The 13,906-nt window shown below is 44.0% G+C and overlaps 1 protein-coding gene across 1 annotated transcript in view; it reads right to left on the bottom strand.

Annotated features, from left to right (window-relative positions):
• Positions 1–8,962: 8,962 nt before the first annotated feature.
• The window catches only part of LOC105520821 (zinc finger protein 700-like), a 19,938-nt gene continuing 14,994 nt past the window's right edge, over positions 8,963–13,906 (bottom strand). Inside the window, exons 2-6 of the mRNA XM_011954764.1 lie at positions 13,227–13,353; positions 12,961–13,021; positions 11,215–11,933; positions 10,395–11,139; positions 8,963–9,499 (exon numbers count right to left, since the gene is read on the bottom strand). Coding sequence (XP_011810154.1) covers positions 8,983–9,499; positions 10,395–11,139; positions 11,215–11,933; positions 12,961–13,021; positions 13,227–13,353 — 2,169 coding nt within the window. The 3' untranslated portion in view covers positions 8,963–8,982. The remainder of the gene's footprint in view (positions 9,500–10,394; positions 11,140–11,214; positions 11,934–12,960; positions 13,022–13,226; positions 13,354–13,906) is intronic.

Raw genomic sequence — 13,906 nt, forward strand, 5'->3', positions numbered from 1 at the left:
ATTTCACTCTATCTAAAAAAAAAAAAAAAAGAGAGAGAGAAATTAGCCTGGTAAGGTGTCCTGTGCCTGTAGTCCCAAGCTACTCAAGAGGCTGCAGTGGGAGGATCCCTTGAACCCAGTTGTCCAAGGCTGTAGAGAGCTATGATCAGGCCACTGTACTCCAGCCTGGGCCACAAAATGAAACCAAGCTGGGCCTCATGCCTGTAATCCCAGTACTTTGGAAGGCTGAGGTGGATGGATCACGAGGTCAGGAGATTGAGACCATCCTGGCTAACATGGTGAAACCCCGTCTCTACTAAAAATACAAAAACTTCGCCGGGTGTGGTGGTAGGTGCCTGTAGTCCCAGCTACTCAGGAAGCTGAGGCAGTAGAATTGCTTGAACCTGGGAAGTGGAGACTGCAGTGAGCCAAGATTGCACCACTGCACTCCAGCCTGGGTGACAGAGCGAGACTCCGTCTCAAAAAAAAAAGGCCAGGAGCGGTGACTCACGCCTGTAATCCCAGCACTTTGGGAGGCCGAGGCAGGTGAATCACCTGAGGTCAGGAGTTCAAGACTAGCCTGGCCAACATGGTGAAACCCCATCTCTACTAAAAATACAAAACATTAGCTGGACATGGTGGTGTGTATCTGTAATCCCAGCTACTCAGAAGGCTGAGGCAGAAGAATCACTTGAACTCAGGAGGCAGAGGTTACAGTGAGCTGAGATTGCACCATTGTACTCCAAGCTGGACAACAGAGTGAAACTCCATCTCAAAAAAACAAAAAGAAAGAAAAGAAATGAAACCATCCTACCTGGGGATTCCCCTGACCACTTGGATCATCAAATTGTGGGACACAGAGTGTGATGGTATTCCCTTATGGACTAGATCATTTTAGCCATAAGAGATGCTTGGCCTACTGAAGATTTACCAGAAGAGATGACTTCCTGGCAGTCAATGGAAGAGGCCCTGATACATTTTGTCAAATTAATCAATGATGGAGGGAGGGAGAAAATCAAAACAAACAAAGCGTGCTGCACATTCAGAATTAATGATTAGGTCAGCTTGCTCTCTGACCCCTCCTCAAAGTTTTGTTTTTTATTTTTTAAAATGGAGTTGGGGTCTCAGTATGTTACCCAGAATAGTCTCAAACTCCTGGGATCAAGCAATTCACTCGCCTCAGACTCCCAAAGTGCTGGGATTGCAGGTGTGAGCAACCACGCCTAGTCCCGTTCATAGTTGTTTGATGCCTAGTGTCCTAGAATCCTGTAAACCCTAGATGATACTTCCCCTTAACCGCTCTATAGATAAAAACTTGAACATTAAAAAATGTTAATTTTTCCCTTTGAGATATTATTTCAGGTCCCACATAACAGTGAAACTACTGACTTCAGCTGCTCTGAAGGACCCCAGTGGTAGCTGACTAACCAAAGAAGGTAGTTTTCACATCCTGATGATTTAATCCCCTGTACCTCAAACAATCAACAACCCCAATTTTTCAGCCTCTTGCACGCCACAATCCCCTTAAAAATCCCAGCCTAGGGTGGGTCCAAGTGCAGTGATGTTTACAACTAATTGATCACAACCAGTTACAGACGTCTTTGTTTCTTCTTCACTCTCACTGCTTCAATTGACTAGCCCAATAAACAAAAAATCCAGCCCAGAACTTTTTGGGGACTTGGATTTGAGGGCCCTTCCCATCTGCTTGCTGGGTCACCCCGTGATCATTAAACTCTTTCTGTGCTGCAAATATTGCTGTCCCCGTGTATTGGTCTGTTACTGCACAGTGTGTATATGAACCTGGTGATTCTCTAACACTGGGGCTTCCTGGAGGTTGAGGAAGGAGGCAAGCCATTGGCATTCCATGGGACCAGTAAAGCAGTTTGTACTGCCCAGATAAAAAAGTGCTTCAGGGTGCACCAGAGGAATGGCATGGCCCTTTGCTATCTTTCTCGAGTCCTACAGTGGGACAAGATGTATATGATGTGGGAGAAGCACTGCAGATTTGGAGAAATTTAGAAACCCAGGAACAGGGTAAACTCGGTAATCCAAAAAGGGCTAACAAAGAGAAAAAAGAAAAATCAACAGAAAGAAAAGAGGACTAAGCTAGGGAAAGGGACCAATAGGAGTCACCCATGAGCAAATGTGGCATAATTTGTTGGGGGCAGAAACACCCTGAAAAGAAACAGACAAACAACCTAAGACGTTATTAGTATCCTTATGGTGGAAAGCACAGCCTAAACTGCAGTTTCATCCCTTCCCTTCTGCCCCTATGGAAGAAGAGGAAGATGACTCAATCTTTCATTTTATTGTCCCACTCTACCAGTGGTGGATTCCACCACGGCTCAGAGATTAGGACTGGGGCAAGGTCAACCCCATGTTCAAGCAGTAGGGGGAAACCAGAGGTCCCATATCAAGCTCACCATTTCCTGTTGCCCCCCAAATAAAGAGAAGACTATTACCTTAGTAATAGTCTGTAATCCTATTACAGGGTGGAATGTACTTTCATCTCTGGAAATTCAGAAACAAATCCTGGTCAGTGGGCTGCCATTGATGGTTATGGAAGACAAACGACCCAGATAAAAAGGACTTTAATACATCTAGGTATTGGGGAAGCTCCCCAACCCATATATGGCATTTATTATCCCTATTTTAGAAAACATTTTAGGCATGGATATTGTTAGGAAAGACTTTGCAAACTTGAGTGGGAGAATTCAGCCTGAAGGTGCTGTAGTAAAGGCTGTTCTCAGGGGAGAGGCAAAATGGGAACCTGAATAGCTTTCTGCTCCTAGGCAGGTTGTCAAGTTTAAAGAGCACAAATTATTAGGCTGGGCTCGGTGACTCACACCTGTAATCCCAGCACTTTGGGACGCTTTAGTGGGTGGATTACCTGAAGTCAGGAGTTCAAGACCAGCCTGGCCAACATGGCAAAACCCCATCTCTACTAAAAATACAAAAATTAGCTGGGCGTGGTGGTGCATGTCTATAGTCCCAGGTACTCAGGAGGCTGATAGCTTGAACCCAGGAGGCGGAGATTGCAATGAGCCGAGATCACCCCACTGCACTCCAGTCTGGGTGACAGAGCAAGACTCCATCTCAAAAATAAATAAATAGTACAAATTATTTTGGGCAGGGGGGCTGTGGAGGACATGATGAAATAAGTGCAACTAGACTGGACGTGATGGCTCATGCCTGTAATCCCAACACTTTGGGAGGCTGAGGCGGGTGGATCACGAGGTCAGGAGATCAAAACCATCCTGGCTAACATGGCGAAACCCTGTCTCTACTAAAAATACAAAAAAAATTAGCTGGGCGTGGTGGTGGGCACCTGTAGTCCCAGCTACTCAGGAGGCTGAGGCAGGAGAACGGCGTGAACATGGGAGGCGGAGCTTGCAGTGAGCCAAGATTGCACCAGTGCACTCCAGCCTGGGCGACAGAGCGAGACTCCGTCTCAAAAAAAAAAAAAAAAGAAAAAGAAATAACTGCAATTATTGAGGAACTGGTAAGTGGAACACATTATCCACCCAGCTCAAGCTCATTTAACAGTCTCTCTGGCCTGAACACAAACCAAACAGTACCTGGTGGATGACTGCTGATTATCAGGAATTGACCAAGGTAACCCCATCCATACATCCTGTAGTTCCCATTACCCAGGTAGCTGATCATAGTGTCCGTGCTGGGGATGCATCACAGTGTTAGATTTGGCTGATGTTTTTTTCAGCATTCCTCTCTCTAAATAATCACAAGACCAATTTGTTTTTACCCTGCCAGGCCGCTACTGGAATAAAAGGGTTCATGTTCAGCTCTCCCCTTATTGGTCCTCCAAAATAAAGAGAAGACTGTCACATTAGTAGATGCTATGGTGGAATGTGTTTTAATCCATGGAAATCCAGAAAGACGCCCTGGTGAGTGGGCTGCCATTCAAGGGTTGCTCCAGGGTTATCTCCAAAGTCCTAGGATTTGTCACAGAATGTTGGCTAGAGGCTTGTCTTCGTTCCCATTCCTGTCATCTTTCATGGTTTAAATATATATATATATATATTTTAAATTTTATTTCACTATTTATTATTTTATCTATCTATCTAATTTAATTTGACAGGGTCTTGCTGTGTCACTCAGGCTGGAGTGCAGTGATGCAATCATACCTCACTACAGCCTTGAACGCCTGGGCTGAAGTGATTCTCACGCATCAGCCTCTTGAATCGCTGGGACTACAGGCGTGAGCCATCCGACCTGGCCCTGGTTTCATTATATTGATGACATCATGTTAACCTCTGAAGACTGTAATGTGTTACAGGAAAGTCTTATACCATTGTGCGCTCATCTACAGGAATGGGGATGGGCAATCAATCCTCAGGAAATCCAGGGACCACAGCCCGCAGTGAAATTTTTAGGAGTGATATAGTCAGATAAGACACGTTGATATCAGGCATAGTAATTGACAAAGTCCAACACTTTGCTAAAAATATAATTCAATTTACAAAACCTCATTTAGCTTATTCTTTAAGCATAGATACCCATAACAAAGAGAGTGATGGTTATGCAAAATTATACTGGCATAAAGGAATAATAAACTGTCCTTAGGAAATCAAGTAATGCAGTCACATGATGTTCGATGCAGTTACATATAACAGGGCTTTTATAAAGAGCTTGTGCTTGCCTAACAATAGAGTATCACACAGAAGCCATAATTCCATCTTATTTACCAGTTACTTGTTCATGAGTGATATACTTCTCTTTCCATATAAACCTGAGTTGCTTCTTAGAGTGGTTGTCAAAAATTAAATTTAACCTTTTTTTTTTTTTAGACAGAGTCTTGCTGTGTCTCCCAGGCTAAAGTGCACTGGCACGATCTCGGCTCACTGCAACCTCTGTTTTCCAGGTTCAAGAGATTCTCCTGCCTCAGCCTCCCAAGTAGCTGGGATTACAGGCGCCCACCACCACGCCCAGCTAATTTTGTATCTTTAGTAGAGACAGGGTTTCACCATATTGGCCAGGCTGGTCTCGAACTCCTGACCTTGTGATCCTCCCACCTTGGCCTTTTAGATCATTTGCCCGTTGGATATGTCCTACCATGGTCAAAGTAATACAAGAAAGGTATATACAAAGGCCAAGTGCGGTGGCTCACGCCAGTAATCCCAGCACTTCATGAAACCCAGATGGGTGGATCACTTGAGGTCAGGAGTTCGAGACTAGCCTGGCCAACATGGTGAAACTCCATCTCTACTAAAAATACAAAAATTAGCCAGGCATAGTGTTGGCCACCTGTATCCCAGCTACTCTGGAGGCTGAGGCAGGAGAATCACATGAACCTGGGAGGTGGAGGCTGCAGTGAACCGAGATCTCACCACTGCACTACAGCTTGGGCGAGAGAGCCAGACTCCATCTCAAAAAAAAAAAAAAAATACATTAAAAATCCCTTTCAACACCACAATAAAAGTTAAATTTGGCTGTTTGAAGTGGCTCAAGCCTATAATCCTAGCACTGTGAGGCTGAGGGAGAATTGCGTGAGGCTAAAAGTTGAAGAACAGCCTGGAACCACAGTTAGATCACATCTCCACAGAAAAATTTTAAAAGTTGGCAGGACATGGTGGCTCACACCTATAATCCCAGTACTTTGGGAGGCCGATGTGGTTGGATCACTTGAGGCCAGGAGTTTGAGACCATCCTGGCCAACATGGTGAAACCTCATCTCTCCTAAAAATACAAAAATGAGGCAGGCATGGTGACGGGTTCCTGTAATCCCAGATACTTGGGAGGCTGAGGCAGGAGAATCGCTTGAACCTAGGAGGTAGAGACTGTAGACTCCATCTCAAGAAAAAAAAAAGAAAAGAAAAGTTACCTGGGCATGGTGGTATATGCTTGTAGTCCTACATATGCTAGAGGTTGAGGCGAGAGAATCACTTGAGTCCAAGAGTTAAGGATGCTGTGAGCTGTGATCCCACCATTATACCCTGGCCTGAACAACAACCGTGTCTGGCCCCAAATCAGTAAATGTTTCCAAATAAAACATTGTGATACTGCAAAAAAGACTGGATGATAGGCTGGGCACAGTGGCTCATGCCTGTAATCCCAGTACTTTGGGAGGCTGAGACGGGTGGATTACCTGAGGTTGGGAGTTTGAGACCAGCCTGCCCAACATGGTAAAACCCCGTCTCTACTAAAAATACAAAATTAGCCAGGTGTGGTGGTGCAGGCCTGTAATCCCAGCTACTCGGGAGGCTGAGGCAAGAGAATCACTTGAACCCGGGAGGTGGAGGTTGCAGTGAGCCAAGATCGTACCATTGCACTCCAGCCTGGGCAACAAAAGCGAGACTCCATCTCAAAAAAACAAAACGAAACAAAAACTGGATGATGAACTGCTGGGTCACGTGTGAATTACACGTTTTTCTGAGGAAAACTGAAATTCATTTATCTTGAAGGATTTTTCCTGTTTTGTTATTTGACCTTGCTTCATGAAAAAGCACTTTGGGAGGCTGAGGTGGGTGGACTACCTGAGGTCAGGAGTCCGAGACTAGCCTGACCAACATGGTGAAACCCTGTCTTTACTGAAAATATAAAAATTAGCCCGGTGTGGTGGCGAGTGCCTGTAATCCCAGCTACTCAGGAGTTTAAAAAAAAAAAAAAAAGGGTAAGGCAAAAATGGCTCTAGAAGTCCAGGAGCTGCCTCCTCTCACCACAAGGCCAAGTCTTTTTTTTGTTTGTTTTTTGAGATGGTGTTTCACTCTTGTTGCCCAGTCTGGAGTGCAATGGTGTGACCTTGGTTCACTGCAACCTCCACTTCCTGGGTTCAAGTGATTCTTCTGCCTCAACCTCCCAAGTAGCTGGGATTACAGGCATATGCCACTATACCCTGTTAATTTTTGCATTTTTAGTAGAAACAACGTTTTTCCATGTTGGTCAGGCTGGTCTCGAACTCCCGAACTCAGGCGATCTGCCCACCTCAGCCTTCCAAAGTGCTGGGATTATAGGCATGAGCCACCGCGCCTGGCCACAAGGCCAAGTCTTATGCCATTGGAAAGACACATATACACCTGCGGTGTGAGACAATGCTCTTCAGTGACCACGATGGATCAAGACAAAACAAGGGCACTCTGTAACCATGTCTCAGAATAGTATAGAAGAAAACATATTTCAAATTATCAAACTGAGCAAATTTTTTTCAGTAATACCATCTCATTTGTAATTCTCATATATCTCACTGTCATTTATGGCTTTTGGTCATATTTATTACGATATTACGCCCTCTTTGACAACAAGTATGGTACTGGTGGTCTTTGGTAAGATGTCACTGAGAACATTATGAATTAACTTTTGGTACAATGAGTGAATGAAAAGTTAGGACTGAGAGGCCAGGCATGGTGGCTCACACCTGTAATCCCAGCACTTTGGGAGGCTGAGGCAGGCGGATCACAAGGTCAAGAATTCGAGACCATCCTGGCTAACACAGTGAAACCTCGTCTCTACTAAAAAAATACAAAAAAATTAGCTGGGCCGGGCGCGGTGGCTCACGCCTGTAATCCCAGCACTTTGGGAGGCCGAGGTGGGCGGATCACGAGGTCAGGAGATTGAGACCATGGTGAAACCCCATCTCTACTAAAAATGCAAACAATTAGCCGGGCGCGGTGGTGGGCGCCTGTAGTCCCAGCTACTCGGTAGGCTGAGGCAGAAGAATAGCATGAACCCGGGAGGTGGAGCTTGCAGTGAGCCGAGATGGCACCACTGCACTCCAGCCTGGGCAACAGAGCGAGACTCCGTCTCAAAAAAAAAAAAAATTCAGCTGGGTGTGCTGGTGGGAGCCTGTAGTCCCAGCTACTCAGGAGGCTGAGGCAGGAGAATGGCGTGAATCCAGGAGGCAGAGCTCGCAGTGAACAAAGATCGAACCACTGCACTGCAGCCTGGGCAACAGAACAAGACTCCATCTCAAAAAAATAAAATAAAATGAATAGGGAGAGAGGTCCATCTGTAGTGTTACGCCACTCAGATCAGAAAATGCTTTCCCACATGGCTTATAGTCATATGGTTTTCCTCTAGTGTAAGTCTTTTTGTGAATTATATACCCTCTTTGATGACAGGTATGCTACTGAGGGTTTTTGGCACAAAGTCACTCTGAAAAACGTGAGATAACTTTTGGTATTATGAACAAACAAAAATTAGGATCAAGATAAATGTTCTAGGCTGGGCGCGGTGGCTCAAGCCTGTAATCCCAGCACTTTGGGAGGCCGAGACGGGCGGATCACGAGGTCAGCAGATCGAGACCATCCTGGCTAACACGGTGAAACCCCGTCTCTACTAAAAATACAAAAAACTAGCCAGGCGAGGTGGTGGGCGCCTGTAGTCCCAGCTACTCCAGAGGCTGAGGCAGGAGAATGGTGTAAACCCGGGAGGCGGAGCTTGCACTGAGCTGAGATCCGGCCACTGCTCCAGCCTGGGCGACAGAGCCAGACTCCGTCTCAAAAAAAAAAAAAAGATAAATGTTCTAAGTATATAAGCCTGAAAATTAAAATTTACATGAGGAAAAAGACATCTGGGATTTTGTCCACTTAGTAATATTGACTCACAATGTTCAAAAAGTAATGTGGTAACATAAACTTGATCTAATGCATGATGGCACTAAGATATTTTATTACGGCTTCTCAATTAACTAAATAGAGAATAACAGCTGAGTGCAGTGGCTCATGCCTGAAATCCCAGCACTCTGGGAGGCTGAGGCAGGTGGATCACTTCAGGTCAGGAGTTCAAGACCAGTGTGGTCAATAGGGTGAGACCTCTTCTCTACTAAAAATATAAAAATTAGCCAAGCGTGGCCGTGCACACCTGTAAACCCAGGCATCTTTTTCCTTAGGAGGCTGAGGCAGGAGAATTGCCTGAACCCAGAGGTGAAGCTTGCAGTGAGCCAAGATCATGCCACTGCACTCCAGCCTGGGCAACAGAGCAAGACTCCATCTCAAACAACAACAAATAGAGAATAACATGTTAGTAGGCAGTTGCATAAACATTTGTTTACATTGTCTGTATTTGAAGGTTCTTAGCAGATCTGAAGGCTTTCCCATATTGCTTATATTCATAGGGTTTCTCTCCAGTGTGAGTCCTTTCATGTACTCGAAGTTGTGAGGTAGATCTGTAGGCTTTCCCACATTGCTTACACTCATAGGGTTTCTCTCCAGTATGAATCTTTCTATGCATTTGAAGTTGAGTGGCAGATCTGAAGGCTTTGCCACACTGCTTACATTCATAAGGTTTCTCTCCAGTGTGAGTCCTTTCATGATATCGAAGGCTACTGGAAGAAATGAAGGCTTTCCCACATTGCTTACATTCATAGGGTTTCTCTCCAGTGTGGGTCTTTTCATGATACTGAAATGCAGTAGAAGACATGAAGGCTTTACCACATTGCTTACACTCATACTGTTTCTCTCCAATGTGAGTTCTTCCGTGGTACCGAATGGAACTGAAAGAAATAAAGGCTTTTCCACATTGCTTACACTCATAGGGTTTCTCTCCAGTGTGAGTCCTTTCATGTCTATGAATGGCAGTGGTAGAAATGAAGGCTTTACCACACTGCTTACACTCATAGGGTTTCTCTCCAGTGTGAATCCTTTTTTTTTTTTTTTTTTTTTTGAGACAGAGTCTCGCTCTGCCGCCTGGGCTGGAGTGCAGTGGCCGGATCTCAGCTCACTGCAAGCTCCGCCTCCCGGGTTCACGCCATTCTCCTGCCTCAGCCTCCCGAGTAGCTGGGACTACAAGCGCCCGCCACCTCGCCCGGCTAGTTTTTGGATTTTTTAGTAGAGACGGGGTTTCACCGTGTTAGCCAGGATGGTCTCGATCTCCTGACCTCGTGATCCACCCATCTCGGCCTCCCAAAGTGCTGGGATTACAGGCTTGAGCCACCGCGCCCGGCCCAGTGTGAATCCTTTTATGACACTGAAAGGAACCAGAAGAAGTGAAGGCTTTGCCACATTGCTTGCATTCATAGGGTTTCACTCCAGTGTGAGCCCTTTCATGTCTACGAAAGGAACCAGGCAAACCGAATGCTTTCCCACAATCCTTACATTCATATGGCTTCTCTCCAGTGTGCACCCTTTTGTGTATATGCAAAGAAGAAAAATAATTGAATGCTTTCCCACATTCCTTACATTCATAGGGTTTCTCTCCAGTGTGTGTCCTTTCATGTACTCGAAGGATCTTGGCAGATGTGAATGCTTTGCCACACTCTTTACATTCATAGGCATTCTGTCCTCTATACATCGTTGCATGTATTTGAAAGGAAGAGAAACTGTTGAATGCTTTTCCACATTCCTTACAGGGTTTCTCTCCAGTGTGTCTTTTCATGAATTTGAAGGTTTCTGACAGATCCAAAGGTTTTTTCACATTGTTTAGATTCATACAGTTGCTTTCCAGTGTGAGTCCTTTCATGCATTTGAAGGTGTGAGGCAGATCTGAAGGCTTTCCCACATTGCTTACACTCATAGGGTTTCTCTCCAGTGTGAGTCCTTTCATGATATCGAAAGGAAGTGGAAAAAATGAAGGCTTTACCACACTGCTTACATTCATAGAGTTTCTCTTGAGTGTGAGTCCTTTCATGCATTTGAAGGTGTGAGGTGGATCTGAAGGCTTTCCCACATTGCTTACACTCATAGGGTTTCTCTCCAGTGTGAGTCTTTTCATGATATCGAAAGGAAGTGGAAAAAATGAAGGCTTTACCACACTGCTTACATTCATAGGGTTTCTCTTGAGTGTGAGTCCTTTTATGCATTTGAAGGTGTGAGGCAGATCTGAAGGCTTTCCCACATTGCTTACACTCATAGGGTTTCTCTCCAGTGTGAGTCCTTTCATGATATCGAAAGGAAGTGGAAGAAATGAAGGCTTTCCCACACTGCTTGCATTCATAGGGTTTCTCTCCAGTGTGAGTCCTTTTGTGATAGTGAAAGGAACTGGAACGATTAAAGGATTTACCACAGTGCTTGCATTCATAAGGTTTCTCTCCAGTGTGAGTTCTTTCATGTCTTAGAAATGAACTGGGAGAATCAAAGGCTTTTCCACATGTCTTACATTTATAAGGTCTCATTCTAGTGTGCATTTTCATGTGTCTTTGAAAGTTAAGATAAGATAATGCTTTCCCACATTGTTTACATTCATAGGGCTTTTTCCCAGAGTGGGTCACTTCATGTCTACAAAGATAACTGGGACACTTGAATGCTTTCCCACATTTGGTACATTCATAAGGCTTTTCCTCACTGTGAGTTCTTTCATGTATTTGAAAGGAATGGAACCATCTGAAGGGTTTTCCACATTGCTTACATTCATATGGCTTCTCTCCAGTGTGAGTTCTTTTATGTTCATAAAAGGAATTGGGACTACTGAATGCTTTCCCACATTCCTCACATCCATAAGGCTTCTCTCCAGTGTGAGTTCTTTCATGTATTTGAAGGGAAGTTGAATAACTAAAGGCTTTACCACATTGTTTACATTCATATGGTTTCTCTCCAGTATGAACTCGTTCATGTATAAGATATACGCTGAGACAAGGGCAGGCTTTCCCACAAAACTTACATTTATAAGGTCCATCTTCATTGTGCATTATCATGTGTTTTCGAATGCTTGAACGGGATATGAAGGTTTTTCCACATTCTTTACAATCATATAGTTTTTCTCCAGTGTGAGCCTTTTCTTCCATTTGAAAGGAGGGGTGACATCTGAAGGCTTTCTTACGTTGTAGACACTTATATGGCTTCTGTCCATATTCCCGATACTCAGATGGCTTGTGTACAGCATCAGCTCTAATGTGCCTATTAAGGGAAGAATGACCCAGGAAGACTTCTCCACACACACTGCTTTCACATGATTTTACTCCAGGAGAAGTTTTTTTGTTCAGTGTGTCATCTGGAATCTGGCTAAAAATTTCTCCACAATGATTTTCTTCTGTATTTTCATCGACTCTCTCTCCCAGAAGACTTCTGTGAAAAATGAAAAGCACATTGTTGAGGGTTTGTTTATAAATGATTTTGTTTATTAACAAGGATTGTACTTGCATTTTCAACATTATCCAGGAAAGTGTAGGCTTTCTACCCTGTCTAAATTGTTGGAAGTTGACTGGACAGGCTACAAGATGGTCTATCTATACCTATTATTTTTTAAAAATCATATGTTTAAAAAAGAAAAACACTATATGGTAATTGGTTTTGTTTGTTGTTGTTTTTTTTTTTGCGATGGAGTCTCACTCTGTCACCCAGGCTGGAGTGCAGTGGCGCGATCTCAGCTCACTGCAAACTCCACCTCCTGGGTTCATGCCATTCTCCTGCCTCAGCCTCCCGAGTAGCTGGGACTACAGGCGCCCGCCACGTCGCCCGGCTAGTTTTTTTTTTTTTTTTTTTAGTAGAGATGGGGTTTCACCGTGTTAGCCAGGATGGTCTCGATCTCCTGACCTCGTGATCCGCCCACCTCGGCCTCCCAAAGTGCTAGGATTACAGGCATGAGCCACCGCGCCCAGTGGAAAATTCTTAATAATATTTACATGTTGACTGTTTTACAAATACTAAACTGCAGTATCATTTTCTTGAGTCAGGGTCACCACATAGCCCAGGTTGGAGGGCAGTGGCAGTGGCACCATCACGGCACCCTTGAACTCCTGGACTCAAGTGATCTTCCTGCCTCAGCCTCCTACGTGGCTAGGACTACAGGTGTATGCCACATGTATTGCTAGTTCTTTGTTTGAAATGAAGTCTCGCTATTTTGCTCAGGCTCTTCTCAAAGTCCAGGCCTCAAGCAATCCTCCCACCTCCAACTCCCAAACAGTTGAAATTACAAGTGTGAGCCACTGTGCCCAGCCTATGTCACATTTAAATATAGGTTTTTAGAGTGAATATTTTAAGAATAAATAAATTTAATGCTGGGCATATTTTCTTTATTTGCTTCTTCTTAACATATTCTCGCATTCTAAGATTTTCTAGAGAGACATTGCTTTGTCTTGTGAGTTTAAATCACCTTAGATTATTCCTGGGATTTTTGTACTGATCTTCAATGTTCTCGTCTTTCCATTTTTTTCCTAAAATACAGAATCAGAAAAATAGTGCTGAATTAAAATAAAATTATGAAAAAATGACTGTAGATTCTATGTTCATGGGACATTACAGCCATACCTCATTTATTCATCAAAGTATTGCCTGTCCATGTTCCAAATCAAGGAACAGCATTAATGAGCTAGAAACACTTGTCTCATTCATTGGGGAACATAATACTGTCATTCTTACCTATAGAGGCCAGGTTCCTCAAGGTTTCCTGCATCACTTCTCTGTAGAGACTCTTCTGGGAAGGATCCAGCAAAGACCATTCCTCCTGGGTGAAGTTCACAGCCACATCCTCGAAAGCCACCGAGTCCTGAAACATCCCACATGTACAGAGGAGGATGGGTGAGACTGACAGCACTGGGGGTCTATAACCTCTTCCTAAGACGTTTCCACAGTGCTATGGACTCCAAACATTTATTCCATTTCTTGGTCATCCGACCCATTACTCTCTGTCTACACTTACTTTCTTCTATAAAGCACTTCTGATGCTGGAACAGAATTAAGCAATAAACCAACAGCAGAATAGAAAAATGTGTCTTTTCATGGAATCCAGGGAGAAAGATGCACCGCCTGGGCTGCTCTTAATGTCTGTTTGTAGCATGGGTTTACAGCACCTGTCATAATACAGTCCTCTAAATTCACATGCAAAAAAATGTTAACATTAGCAGTCCTGAGGCTATAAATCCTTGAAAATGCCTGTTCACAAAGTTTAACCATTGATGATTACCTAGAAGGGGGATTTTATTTTGATAGAAGCGCAGACAACAAAAGCAAAAAAACTGGATTTTGCAAGGGGTTCAACCAACCCAACTGATAAGAGAGTCAGAACTTTTTTTTTTTTTTTTTTTTTTTTTTTTTTTTTT

This window comes from Colobus angolensis, unplaced genomic scaffold, assembly GCF_000951035.1.
Source record: "Colobus angolensis palliatus isolate OR3802 unplaced genomic scaffold, Cang.pa_1.0 Scaffold39, whole genome shotgun sequence".
Lineage (NCBI taxonomy): Eukaryota > Metazoa > Chordata > Mammalia > Primates > Cercopithecidae > Colobus > Colobus angolensis.